At 41.0% G+C, this 15,482-nt stretch overlaps 1 protein-coding gene across 2 annotated transcripts in view; it reads left to right on the forward strand.

The window, feature by feature from the left end:
- The window catches only part of ttc39c.S (tetratricopeptide repeat domain 39C S homeolog), a 55,810-nt gene continuing 40,328 nt past the window's right edge, over window positions 1-15,482 (forward strand). The window contains exon 1 of one of the 2 annotated variants that reach the window (XM_018223673.2): window positions 1-324. In XM_018223673.2, coding sequence (XP_018079162.1) covers window positions 188-324 — 137 coding nt within the window. In that variant the 5' untranslated portion in view covers window positions 1-187. The remainder of the gene's footprint in view (window positions 325-15,482) is intronic. The other variant, XM_018223671.2, reaches the window with a different exon arrangement.

Here is a 15,482-nt window from a genome sequence, read left to right on the forward strand (position 1 = left end):
CCCCTCCCCCACCCAATCAGGAGCTGCGCTTAAACCTGTCAGGGAGTCACAACGAGTGCGGCTGTCAACTCGCGGGAGGATAACAAAGAGCGCAGGGGGCTCCTCCTATAGCGGGGCTGTCACTGGCTCACACGTACCGGCACCACAAGCAGCTCATCCACCGAGAGCCCGTGCCAGCCCCTGCACCATGGCCGAGCAGCACCTGCAGCACTCGCACGGGGAACGACTGGATCCCACAGAGGATGCGGAACTGGCGCTAGTGGGGATCAATATGCTCTTAAATAATGGCTTCAAAGAGTCCGACCAGCTGTTCCGGAAATACAGGTGAGACACAACCTGGCGAGGATCCTCATTACAGCCCTGTCACTATTATGTGCACTCATTGTCTCCTGCGACTCTGTCCTGTCACTCCTTTCCTCCGTGTCATTACTACTACCCCCCACCCTCCCGCGCGCTTTGGTACAGCCGAGCCCCGGCCCTGCTGCGCCTGACCTTTATGTAGCGACTAGCGACCTGTGCAGCAGAGCATTGCGCCTCCGCTCATTACTAAGGCGGCCTGCATCTGCAGCAACTACAGTCCTGTGTCGCCTGGTATTTATACCGATGAGCCGGTCCAGTAATACATCTTGTATTTACACTTAGTGCTAATAAGCCGTATGGCTCCACTGCTCCCATTCATGCCCATTATTCCTGTACTTATTATTCCTGTACTTATTCCCAACCAGCCTGTAGATCTGTATGTATGGATCTGTAGCTATTACTAGTTAGTCCAGCATTTATATTTATACCCTCTAAATCTGCGCTGATCTCTATTTCCCATTCATGCACATTATCCCTGTAGTTTTGACTGACCAGCCATGCAGCCTGCATCTGTAGTACTTAACCAGCCATGCAGCCTGCACCAGTAGTTATTAACCAGCCATGCAGCCTGCATCTGTAGTAATTAACCAGCCACGCAGCCTGTATCTGTAGTAGTTAACCAGCCACGCAGCCTGCAACTGTAGTAGTTAACCAGCCACGCAGCCTGCATCGGTAGTAGTTAACCAGCCACGCAGACTGCATCGGTAGTAGTTAACCAGCCACGCAGCCTGCATCGGTAGTAATTAACCAGCCATGCATCCTGCATCGGTAGTAGTTAACCAGCCGTGCAGCCTGCAGCTGTAGTAATTAACCAGCCATTCAGCCTGCATCTGTATTAATTAAACAGCCATACAGGCTGCATCTGTAGTAGATAACCAGCCATGCAGGCTGCATCTGTAGTAGTTAACCAGCCATGCAGCCTGCATCGGTAGTAATTAACCAGCCGTGCAGCCTGCATCGGTAGTAGTTAACCAGCCGTGCAGCCTGCAGCTGTAGTAGTTAACCAGCCGTGCAGCCTGCAGCTGTAGTAGTTAACCAGCCGTGCAGCCTGCAGCTGTAGTAGTTAACCAGCCGTGCAGCCTGCAGCTGTAGTAGTTAACCAGCCGTGCAGCCTGCAGCTGTAGTAGTTAACCAGCCGTGCAGCCTGCAGCTGTAGTAGTTAACCAGCCGTGCAGCCTGCAGCTGTAGTAGTTAACCAGCCGTGCAGCCTGCAGCTGTAGTAGTTAACCAGCCGTGCAGCCTGCAGCTGTAGTAGCTAACCAGCCGTGCAGCCTGCAGCTGTAGTAGCTAACCAGCCGTGCAGCCTGCAGCTGTAGTAGCTAACCAGCCGTGCAGCCTGCAGCTGTAGTAGCTAACCAGCCGTGCAGCCTGCAGCTGTAGTAGTTAACCAGCCGTGCAGCCTGCAGCTGTAGTAGCTAACCAGCCGTGCAGCCTGCATCGGTAGTAATTAACCAGCCACGCAGCCTGCATCGGTAGTAATTAACCAGCCATGCAGCCTGCATCGGTAGTAATTAACCAGCCTAGCAGCAGCCTGCATCTGTAGTAATTAACCAGCCATTCAGCCTGCATCTGTATTAATTAAACAGCCATACAGGCTGCATCTGTAGTAGATAACTAGCCATGCAGGCTGCATCTGTAGTAGTTAACCAGCCATGCAGCCTGCATCGGTAGTAATTAACCAGCCATGCAGCCTGCATCGGTAGTAATTAACCAGCCATGCATCCTGCATCTGTAGTAATTAACCAGCCGTGCAGCCTGCAGCTGTAGTAGTTAACCAGCCGTGCAGCCTGCAGCTGTAGTAGTTAACCAGCCGTGCAGCCTGCAGCTGTAGTAGTTAACCAGCCGTGCAGCCTGCAGCTGTAGTAGTTAACCAGCCGTGCAGCCTGCAGCTGTAGTAGCTAACCAGCCGTGCAGCCTGCATCGGTAGTAATTAACCAGCCACGCAGCCTGCATCGGTAGTAATTAACCAGCCATGCAGCCTGCATCGGTAGTAATTAACCAGCCTAGCAGCAGCCTGCATCTGTATTAATTAAACAGCCATACAGGCTGCATCTGTAGTAGATAACTAGCCATGCAGGCTGCATCTGTAGTAGTTAACCAGCCATGCAGCCTGCATCGGTAGTAATTAACCAGCCATGCAGCCTGCATCGGTAGTAATTAACCAGCCATGCAGCCTGCATCGGTAGTAATTAACCAGCCATGCATCCTGCATCTGTAGTAATTAACCAGCCGTGCAGCCTGCATCGGTAGTAGTTAACCAGCCGTGCAGCCTTCAACGGTAGTAGTTAACCAGCCGTGCAGCCTGCAACGGTAGTAGTTAACCAGCCGTGCAGCCTGCAGCTGTAGTAATTAACCAGCCATTCAGCCTGCATCTGTATTAATTAAACAGCCATACAGGCTGCATCTGTAGTAGATAACTAGCCATGCAGGCTGCATCTGTAGTAGTTAACCAGCCATGCAGCCTGCATCGGTAGTAATTAACCAGCCATGCAGCCTGCATCGGTAGTAATTAACCAGCCATGCATCCTGCATCTGTAGTAATTAACCAGCCGTGCAGCCTGCATCGGTAGTAGTTAACCAGCCGTGCAGCCTTCAACGGTAGTAGTTAACCAGCCGTGCAGCCTGCAACGGTAGTAGTTAACCAGCCGTGCAGCCTGCAGCTGTAGTAATTAACCAGCCATTCAGCCTGCATCTGTATTAATTAAACAGCCATACAGGCTGCATCTGTAGTAGATAACTAGCCATGCAGGCTGCATCTGTAGTAGTTAACCAGCCATGCAGCCTGCATCGGTAGTAATTAACCAGCCGTGCAGCCTGCATCGGTAGTAGTTAACCAGCCGTGCAGCCTGCAGCTGTAGTAGTTAACCAGCCGTGCAGCCTGCAGCTGTAGTAGTTAACCAGCCGTGCAGCCTGCAGCTGTAGTAATTAACCAGCCTAGCAGCAGCCTGCATCGGTAGTAATTAACCAGCCATGCAGCTTGCATCTCCAGTTATTGCTAACTAGCTCTGTATATCTTATTTATAGCTATTACTAACCATTGCAGGTTTTAGCTATACATTTGCCAGACTTATAGCCAAGCCATGCAGTTTATATTTGTAGTATTTACCAACCAGCCATGCAGCTTTCATCCTCTGGTATGACTAACTAGCTCTGTATAATGTATCTGTAATTATTACATAGTTGGTTAGGTTGAAAAAAATACTATCTAATGTATAAGCCTGCATGACTGATTCAGGAAGAGAATGCCACATCTTCACAGCTCTCACTGTAAAAACCCCTTCCAAATATTTAGACTGAACCTCCTTTCTTCTAATCGGAATGGGTGACCTCACGTCAGCTCGAAAGACCTACTGGTAAATATTAGAGAGATTATTATGTGATCCCCTTATATATTTATACATAGTTATCATATCACCCCTTAAGCGCCTCTTCTCCAGCGTGAACATCCCCAACTTGGCCAGTCTTTCCTCATAGCTAAGATTTTCCATACCTTTTACCAGCTTAGTTGCCCTTCTCTGCACCCTTTCTAATTCAGTAATGCCCCATTTGAGAGCTGGAGACCAAAACTGTACTGCATATTCTAGATGGGGTCTTACAGCCATCCTTGCAGCTTTCCACTTCAGCTATTACTATGCAGCCCAGTATCCAGCCATGCCCTAATATTTGTAGTAATTACTAAATAGCTGTGCAGCTTGCATTCATTCCCATGCAGATTGCTTCGGCAGCTATTAGGGCTCTTGTACACAGGAGTTTTTTTCTGTGTTTTTCACACAAATTCTGAGCATAAAAATATGCATATACCGTGTTTAAACACTTTTTTTTAAAACGTATTTATTTGGTCCATTTCACATTAAACCCTCTCTTCTTTTAATAACTGAACACACATCAATGCCAAGAAAATGCAGCATGCTGCGTCTATACAAATACAGCGAAACACAAATGGAGTAAAATGCAACACCGAACGATCATGAGTACAACCAGGCGGACTATAATGGAATCAATTAGTGAATGTGTTTAGTAGTGCACAAACCTGCGTTAAACGCTGTTACTAGCCAACTAGTAGATGAGTCTGAGGCTATTAAAGGAAAACTATACCACCAAAATGAATACTTAAGCAACAGATAGTTTATATCAAATTGAATGACATATTAAAGAATCTTACCAAACTGGAATATATATTTACATAAATACTGTCTTTTTACATCTCTTGCCTTGAACCACCATTTCGTGACTCTATCTGTGCTGTCTCAGAGATCACCTGACCAGAAATACTACAACACTAACTGTAACAGGAAGAAGTGAGGAAGCAAAAGGCAGAAAACTGTGTCTGTTAATTGGCTCATGTGACCTTACATGTGGTTTGTATGTGTGCACAGTGAATCGTACGATCTCAGGGGACGGCCTTTATTTTTTAAAATGGCAGTTTTCTATTTATGATTACCCAATGGCACATACTACTAAAAAAGTATATTATTATGATAATGGTTCATTTACATGAAGCAGGGTTTTACACATGAGCTGTTTTACTCAGTATCTTTTAATAGAGACCTACATTGTTTGGGGGTATAGTTTTCCTTTAAGGTAAAACTCCATGAGGGCTTTTATGGTTCAGCTTTTATCTGATCCACCATGCAACAGCACAAGATTTTGTAGGATGCTACAAAATCTGATCCCCCATGGGCTAGAAGATAAAGGGGTCTGTTTACTAAAGTGCGGTAAATCTGACTTTAAGTTTCCGCATGTTATCGCTGAGAATATTTTTACGCCAGAATATTCGCAGCGACTAAGTTTACTAAACAGCGATGCGCTCAGAAGTCATTGCGATCACTTGCGGTAACTACGTTAAGGAACCAGCTTACGTTAGCGGTAATTTTAGCGAGTTGCGAATTTTCTGGCGAAAAATTACGTTTTTGCGAATATTTATGCTATAAAATAGTCTTGTTTTATGGCGGTTATTATGGCAATTTTTACTGTGACATTTATGGCCAGAAATGCATCTTCAAAACTCATAAACTTTATTGACTGATGATTATACCATCCAACAACATTACCAGAGTAACACCAATCAAACATGTCTGCATCATATAAACCCTTCTGCCAATAGAATCATATGAACAATAAATCATACCAGTCAATCTCTTTGCATCATATAAATGCACAGTTTAATGTAGCCAATCACAATGAAACCAAAAAAGTGTAGAGGCTGACGAATCCTTGGACTGTGATGCCGCTGCCAATAATACACCTCTGAGCTGAAACTGCTGCTGTTGCACCAGATAGAAGCAGAAGCCAAAACATCCTGTCAGCAATAGCTACAGATCTGTCTCCTGTCAGCAAAGAATGATGGGTAAAAAAAAAAACATTATTATGGGATATTTCCTGCCCCTTGAGAATTTTCTGGCGGAAAAAATACTTTTACGCCACTTCATAGGTGGCGGTAAAAGTTTGCGAATATTCTGGCGTTAATTTTGTCTTTAGCACATTTCGCTGTTTAGTAAACCATGCGTTAATGTGTACGTAGCGTTATTTTCAGCGAATGCGATAACTGGCGAACAATTATTCTTGCGCAAGAAAATTCGCAAATTTATATTTACCGCAGGTTAGTAAACTGGCGATAACATATTTGGCGAAAATTCTGTCTATATATTGTGCGAATATTTTTAACGCACTTTAGTAAACGGACCCCAAAGTCAGATGAAGTCCTTTCTTCATGTGATTACATCGGACAGTCAATATATTTCAATGAGAAAATAAAGTCTTTCCAATACCAGCATTACATTTTTTCCAATGGGGCTGTACTCACACAGGCGCGTGTAGGCGCCGAATGCAGATTGAGACGCAACATGCTGCATTTTTCCTGCGTTCGGCGCCTACACGCGCCTGTGTGAGTACAGCCCCATTGGAAAAAATGTAATGCGTCTATTCCTGCGCTCCCCTGTGGCTGAACGCAGAAAAATGGAACGCAGGGGAGCGCAGGTAAAAACGCTAGCCAGTTAGAGCCCTAAAGCTATGATAATTACTGATCAGTCATGCAGCGTGTAGCTATAATGGTTACTGCTCAGCCATACTGCTTGTAGCCACAATGGTTACTGATCAGCCAAGCAGCGTGTAAGCTACATTGATTACTGATCAGCCATGCTGCTTACAAGTGTAAGGACACATTTCCTTAGTGAAAGGGTGATGAACACATCAGGTAGCCTTGTGGTGCAGATGTGAAATGTAAACATTTAGGACATCGATAAAGAACAATTATACACATGTAATCCCAAATAAAACAAAGCATTTAGCAGGCATACATGATGAAAGAACTGGTTCTATGCTGCCTATAATTAAGTGCCTGTGTACACGAAACACACACACCCACGCAGCATTCATCTGTATTAACTGCTAAATAGCATCTCTGCTTGAATGTGTAGTGATAACTAGTAGCGATTATTTACCAATCAACAAAAGTGTAGTTATTACTAACCAGGAAAGCAGAAGGTGTTACTAACCATCCACCTTGCCACACATTATACATGTGGAGCAATTACTACAGCTTTACAATATGCTTCTTTACTTATTACTAATGAAACATACAGCACATTAATTATATGTACAGATTTGCCTTCTGGGTTCTATCTGTTCAAATTGATAAGCTGGAGAGCTACAGATAGGAGGCCCAGGTGTTTTTGTTCTGTTCTAAATCTGGCCTAAACATATGAACACCATACCTTTGGGCAGGTCCGGACTGAAAATTAAAATAGGTCCTGGCACTTCAGGTACATAGAGGCCCAATCAGCCCACTTAATACTGACTTTCTATGGCACCTTATAGCAGCCCCTCTGGCATTTGCCAGAACCCACAGATTGCCAGTCTGGGCCTGCCATTGGGCTTTATATGTGCATTGCACCTTTGCGTTGTTTTGATTATTCAGGCCGCATGCACTGCACTGCTGCCCTAAAATGCTGTAAGCTGGCTGACATATTCCTTGGACAAAAAACAGACATGGTAGTACAGGTATGAGATCCATTATCTGGAAACCCGTTATCCAGAAAGTTCCGAAATATGTAACGAACATCGCCCAAAGACTACATTATAAACAAATAATCCAACATTTTCACAAGGATTCACTTTTTTCTCTGTAATAATATAACAGTATCTTGTACTTGATATAATTAATCCTCATTGGAAGCAAAACCAGCTTATTGGGTTTATTTAATGTTTACATGATTTTCTAGTAGACTTAAGGTATGAAGATCCAAATTACAGAAAGATCTATTATCCGAAGAAATCCAGATCCCGAGCATTCTGGATAACCTGTACTATGCTGGCATCTAAATGGTCAGCAAGTGTGATGTGGGGTCCAGACGTACATGCTGTAGACCTTCAGAAAAGGGTGGTTAACCAATAACTAGATTAGGCATTCATTAAATCCCACATGCCCAAGCACAGTAAAAAGATTTTGGTAGGGTACAGCCTTACGTATTTGGTGACATGTTTCACCTAATCACAGGACAATGATTAAGTGCAGTATAGCAGCAAACACAAAAGACTATTTGTACTTTCTAAAAATGTGGCTAGATCATGCCTGTGAGTGTCCGTTCAACATCTGGCTATTGGCTAATTTACTAATATAGGTGCTAAATAGCACCAATGCAGATATCCATAGCAACCAGTCAGCAATTATGTTGGTTTTGGTAACCAGGCAGTGTAGCACTGTTAATGAAGATATCATCCCTGTTGCTCAGTGGGCACTATATTAGAGATCCCATTGCTTATCATGTATTACAGCTTTTCCTTTTTCAATTTGTGATTCCTCAACGCATCAAGAGATTGGCTCTGTTAGCTGCCCAGTGTGACAGTCCTCCCATGCATGATTTAATTGTGATCACAAGTATTCATTTTAATTGGTTTCACCCCTCACCAGTATGGGCCACTGTATCTTAAAGGAATGCACTGTCCTCTTCCATTCTTATTTCAATTTTCGAGTCATATAAATGAGAGAAGTCTATCTGGCGGGTGCATCCATGTAATGTCATTAGAGACTGGTCACATGCTGTGTGTAATAACTACTAGCCGAAATGTGCAAGTGGCTAGAACTTTAATTCCATGGATGAACCCTAAGGCTAATGGCACACCACTCAGCCCTATGTGTTCTTAGCCTAAAAGCAGATTTTTTGCACCCAGTTGTTATTAATTCTTGCCCATTGGGGCTGCAACTTACTAAAGGTAAAATGGCAAATCACATCATTTGTATCTAATGACTTGCTGCTGAAATTCTGTCTTAAAAGCAAAGGTTCCTTTTATTTTAGTTGTGCCAAGCAGTGTTCGACTGATCATTAAAGGAGACCTAAACCCTAAAAACTAATATGGCTAAAAATGCCATATTTTATATATTGACCTTATTGCACCAGCCTAAAGTTTCAGCTTGTCAATAGCAGCAATAATACAGGATTTCAAATTTGTCACAGGGGGTCACCATCTTGGAAAGTGTCTGCAACACTCACATGCTCAGTGGGCTCTGTTGAGAAACTAAGCTTAGGGGTTGTTGCAAATTATCCAGCAGAAAAATGAGATTGGCCTGTTCTATAAACTGATGCTACAGGGTTGATGCAATTCTGATGCCAGTTGCACTGGTTTCTGTGCGGTCATGTAGTTATTATTTGTATTAATTACTAATCAGCTTACATTGTGCCATATACAGTATATTCTTTGTGTACTGTATATTGTCAGTGGGTCCCTAAGCTCAGTAGGTGACAGCAGCACAGAACATGTGCAGTGAATCAGCAGAAAAGAAGATGGGGAGCTACTGGGGCATCTTTGGAGACACAGAACTTCCCTGCTAAAGGGTTGTGGTTGCCTTGGGCTGGCACTGGAGCCAATAATATAATGTACAACATTTCTAGCATACTTCTTTAGCTAAGCTTTAGTTCTCCTTTAAGCAGCCTCATCTACTGTGAGTTATTTGTGTTTTGAGGTGTAAGGGTTGAATTTGTCAATGTAATTGATCATTATGAGGAACCATGTAATATATATATGGTTATAGAAGGCTGGGGACCCCTGTATTAAAAGGATTGTTCACCTTTGAATTAACTTTTTATATGGACTAGAGTGTGATATTCTAAGATAACTTGCAGTTGGTTTTAATTTTTCAGTATTTGTTGTTTTTGGGTTATTTAGCTTTTTATTCTATTAGCAATCTGAAAGCTTTTTATTCTATCAGCAATCGGTTGCTAGGGTGCAAATTACCCTAGCAACCATGCATTGAATTAGAGAGTGAAATATAGAGACATCCTGAACACAAAGTAGCAATAACAATACACGTGTAGCATTACAGGGCATTTGTTTTTTAGATGGAGTTTGTGACCCCCATTTGAAAGCTGTAAAGAGTCCTAAGAAAAAGGCAAATAATAACGAGAACCACCCTTTTAAGTTAAAAAGCAGTGCTGGGAACAGTCATGTTTGTGTTTACATAAAGCTTAGCACACATGAGCCAATGTAATCCGCCTTTGGCTATTATTTGTTTTTCTGTTTTTTTTTTACCAAACTGCTTAATAATTTTTTTAGGGAAATCGGTACATTTCTTCTTGAATCGATTGGGCGTCGGCATTCCTGCAGTGCCAAGGGTCTTCTCTTTTATGGCAGAGCCCTTGCATTGGTCACATTAGTCCCCACCAAGAAGTCCAAGAATCCTGTGCCACTAGATGAACAGATTTCCCCAAAAGGGAATATACCATCATTTCTTCTTCATTAACATGTAATATATTGATGTGCCCTCTGTGCAATGCCCCTAAAGCTGGCATACAGAATGCCTTCCACAGAGTCAGTAATACTTTGTCTTATCGTCGGTGTGCTGCTATCTCTGCCACTATCATTCCCATTACATATGGACATACTTTACCCACTAAAGATAAGAGTGGCTGTCATAAAAGTGACAAATGCCTACGGTAATTAATTAATTGTATAGGGAAAATTAGCAGACACAAGATTATTGCCAGATGTAATAAATAAACTAGATATCGTCATGCCTATATAGAAGAGAATTATGGTAGGTTTGATCAGTGGAATTACACAAACAAGTAGATTTTTTGGGTGTACTGTTATCACATGCTAGATTTCTCATCAGTATAAACCAGGAGATATTCTGATATGGCAGAGTGTCAGACACATAATCCTGCAGCTGGTTTTACACACTGCCTGTGACTCAGATAACCCTATTGTATTAGAAAAACATTTATTACATTGTCATACCTATCATGTAAGGTTAATAACATGTTTGTGGTCTATCATATTTTCAGAGGTCCCACACATCAACGTTGAAGATTTTGCTTTTTTTTTTTAACCCAATTTTAATGGAGTGGAAAATGTGTGACCAAATTTGGTTGTTGCTGTATTATGACCCATATGAGTCCTAGTTGGTTGTCCCTTCATATATTCTGTGTTTTTTGAATTATGCATGTATATATGTGCAAGAAAATACAACTTTATGCACACCTGCCCATACATTGGAAAAGGCCAAAAATCTTTAGTGAAAGGATAATGTTGGATTTACATAGCTTACTGTCAAATATCAAATGTATGTTGTATTTATGCATATACTATGGGAGTTTTTTTCGTGGATTCCATGACGGCCTCAAGGATCACTGTTTAATGTATGTAGATCTACGTCATTAAGGCGAAAGAAGAGCTTGCTCTACTTTCACCCTGTAATAAATCTCTATTTCCTCTTCCTTGACATTAAAATGCCAGTAGATAGAGATCGGTTGACATTTCCACTGGCAGTGTGTAGTGATTCTTGATTCATTCTTTGCTAAATCTCTTGCCAGTGCTCTTTCCAGTTGAATGCATGGTTGTTGAAGCAGGATTCTGTCATTTGTATCAGCAATGCAGAGAACGTAGAGAAATGGACTGCTAGTTTCCAGCCAACTATGACCTCATTTCAGTTGCAGAATCACTCTTTCTGTTTCTTAGTCTCTGCCCCCAGTACATCTTCTGTAAGGCTGGAATTGCTGATGCTATAGCCCAGTGATCCCCAACCAGTGGTTTATGAGTAACATGTTGCTCACCAATCCCTTGGATGTTGCTCCCAGTGAGCTCAAGGCAGGTGCTTATTTTTGAATCTCAGGCTTGGAGACAAGTTTTGGTTGTATAAAAACCAGATGTACTGCCATACAGAGCCCCCTTATGCTGCCAGTCCACATAGGGGCTATCAAATAGCCAACCACAGGCCATATCTAGCACCCACAGGAAATTTGTCATGCTTGTTTTGCTACCCATTTTTTTGTATTTGAATGTGGCTCACTGGTAAAAAAGGTTGGGGACCCCTGCTATAGACTATAGTTATGCATTGGAAGCAGCATTACCTGTTACTTGCGTATTCCTTTAGGGAACGTAGTGGTGTTAAAGGAACAGTAACACCAAGAAATAAAAGTGTTGTAAAGGAATGACAATATAATCTAGTGTTGCCTTTCACTGGTAAAACTGGTGTGTTTGCTTCAGAAACACAACTATAGTTTATATAAACAAGCTACTGTGTAGTCATCGGGGCAGCCATTCAAGCACAGAATACACAGTAGATAACAGATAAGTTCTGAAGAATCCAATTCTATACTACAGGGCTTAAGTTATCTGCTGTGTATCCTGCACTTCCCCCCCCCCCTTTTTCCAGCTTGAATGGCTGCCCCCATGGCTACACAGCAGCTTGTTTATATAAACTATAGTTGTGTTTCTGAAGCAAACACACCAGTTGTAGCAGTGAAGGGAAACGCTACATTATATTTTCATTATTTTAAAACACTGTAATTTTTTGGTGTTACTGTTACTTTAAATAACTAGCCTTCCTAGCCAACTCATAATGGGGGTCATCAGTATTGTGAGGAACACTGGGGGAATTCTATATTAAGCCTACTCCTATGTTTAACTGTGAATGACAATATATAGTTCATCACGATAGATAATGTGACAGCTAGATGTAATTGCCATTGACAGCTCCCATGCTATAGCTAAAAAGGGTAAACCTTCAGGGGAATGACAGATTCTTCCTGGCTATGTAACGTGTTTATATTTGCTGCTTTAACTCGTGATGTGCAGTATCCTTGTTTCACTGACAGGCCCTTCTTTCTGCTCGGTTTTGGGCCTTCTGACTCGTATGGTTCATCTGATAGGACTGATAATCACTGATAAGGACTGACATTTTCTTGTTGACCTTGCAGTACTCTGATAAGTCATAAAGTATAAATCACATGTTGCTCAATACATTTACATTTATGTTTTTATGATTACATTTGTGTTTTTGTATTGAAATTTCTTAAATTTTTATGGGGACCAAATATGGACAGCATCAACCTTGCACATCAGCTTCTGTAGCTCTGTAAAAAAGACGTTCACCTAGAATACAGTATGTTGTATATAGATAGCATACTGATTTCTATAATTACCATATATAATTATTTTTTTCTGCAAAACTCTTCAATTGTAATAAAACAATGTTACAATTAATATATAAAATATTAAAGAGAAATAGTATATATGTGTGTGTGTGTGTATATATGTATGTGTATGTATGTGTGTGTGTGTGTGTATATATATATATATATATATATATATATATATATATATATATATATATATATATATATATATATATATATATATATATATGTGTGTGTATATGTATATATATATATAATGTGTGTATATATATATATATATATATATATATATGTGTATGTATGTGTATGTGTGTGTATATATATATATATATATATATATATATATATATATATATATATATATATATATATATATATATATATATATATATATATAAAGTCCAAAGGTTTACACGCACACCGATGTTAATATAAATGTTACTTTATTAGGAAGTCATTAATTATATTGCATCAACGTTTCGGTTCGGAATCTAGAACCTTTCTCAAGATGCTTTTCCCTCTAACAAGATGTATTCCAGTTTACAAAATTTAAAACTTACTTACTCCGCCCAGGTACTGACATGGCAGCTCCTGATAGGAGCAGTGTGATTTAGCAATAGTTAAAGTGCTCAATACATATATATACATGAAATCAAAATAAGAAAACAAAAAGAAACAAATAATTCACACTAAATAAACACCATGTATCATATTTTGGAGGACAAAAAGGTGTTAAGGATACAGAGAACTATCGTTTATCAAGAAAGCAATTGAATGAACAATATTCATTTAACCCTCGTGGTGCTAGTGTATCTAAAGTTTTAATCCAAAAGCATTCACGCTGCAGCAACAACCGTGAGCGATCTCCTCCCCTACGTGGCATGGAGACATGATCAATCCCCATATACTTAAAGGTGGGCAAACCATGCCCCATTTCAAGGAAATGTTTAGCAACAGGCTTGGAAGTTTTATTGTCCCTGAACGCCGTATTGATGGCCGACCTGTGGCCATCCATATGGAGCCTCAGCGTCATGTCTGTCTTGCCGACATACGACAATCCACAAGGACAAGTAATCAAATAAATCACGTGAGTAGTGGTACACGTGATATGATGGCGAATCAAATACCGCCGTCCCGTATGAGGGTGAACAAAACTTTTACCTGGGGTCATATATCGGCAAGACAGACATGTAGGACACTTAAAACAACCTAATGTTTTTGAAGGAAGCCAAGTAGGATCAACATTTTGTGTAGAGTAACATTGTACTGGGTTACTTAAGACTAACAAGTCTCTCAAATTTTTTCCCCTGCGATAACCAAACATCGGGGGCTTAGGACTTATTTTATCGAGTTTAGGGTCTGCTTTGATTATCTTCCAATTTGAGCGCATAGCTCGACAAATTGAAGGTGACAGGCCATTGAATTGAGTAGATAATATTAAACTATTGTTATCCCCTTGGTTAGTATTCACTGAGGAAACTCTCTGTCTAGCAAGACTAAGGGCTTTATCCAAATCTTTTTTATTATAGCCTCTTTCATGGAACCGTTCTGTCATTTGTGACAGTTGTATCTCACATTTACTGGAATCAGAGTTGTTTCTTAACACTCTACAATATTGTGATAATGGCAAAGATCGTTTTAAGGCTGGAGCATGACAGCTCGAGGCATGTAATAAAGTGTTACGATCTGTTTTTTTTCGAAACAACGTGTATTCCAGACGAGATCCATGTAAGGACAAGAACAAGTCCAGAAATTCCAGTTCACTACCACATTTGGATGTAAATTTGATAGTATCTGAACATACATTAAGTTCACTTATCATATTATCAAAACTCTCTGTGTTACCCCTCCAAATCAACACAATATCATCGATGAAACGTTTGTACATGACGATATTATGATGAAATTTAGACAAAATGTGGGTCACCTCAAATTGAAACATGAATAAATTTGCATATGCGGGGGCCATTGGGGCCCCCATCGCTGTGCCAGATATTTGTTGGAAAAATTTTTCTTCAAATCGGAAATAATTGTAATTTAGGCACATATTCAACAATTCAATGACAAACTCTATCGGTGGACCCACATAATTGTCTACCTCTTTCAATGTTTTTTCGACCGCAGCGAGACCCTCTTGATGCGGTATGCTTGTATACAAGCTGACCACATCAACAGTGGCCAACAACAGGGACTCATCATCTGGAAAAGTCAGAGAATTGATATAAGCAAGAAAATGGGGTGTGTCCCTTAGATAAGATTGTGTCGACTGTACAATAGGTTGTAACACCTGATCAATATAAATCCCTAGTGGGTGTAGTAAACTATTTCTCGCAGACACTATAGGCCTCCCCGGGGGTGACACCAAACTTTTGTGCACCTTGGGGAGGGCATATAGGATTGGACAAATTGGAAAGTCCTGTTTTAGAAATTCATACAATGGCAAAGTGATCCAACCATTATTGAGAGCAATAGAAAGATAATTATCAACGACCTTCTTAAACAACTTAACAGGATCTGAATCTAGGCGTTTATATATTCGATCATCGGAGAGCTGTTTTAAAATTTCCTCTCTGTAATCATTATAATTGAGGATCACAATTCCTCCGCCTTTATCCGCAGGGCGGATTACTATAGATTTATCTTGACTTAATGTATTAATCGCCAAAGATTCAGCCCTAGTTAGATTGTTATAAGACTTGTTATGCCCAA

The sequence above is a fragment of the Xenopus laevis genome, chromosome 6S, assembly GCF_017654675.1.
Source record: "Xenopus laevis strain J_2021 chromosome 6S, Xenopus_laevis_v10.1, whole genome shotgun sequence".
Lineage (NCBI taxonomy): Eukaryota > Metazoa > Chordata > Amphibia > Anura > Pipidae > Xenopus > Xenopus laevis.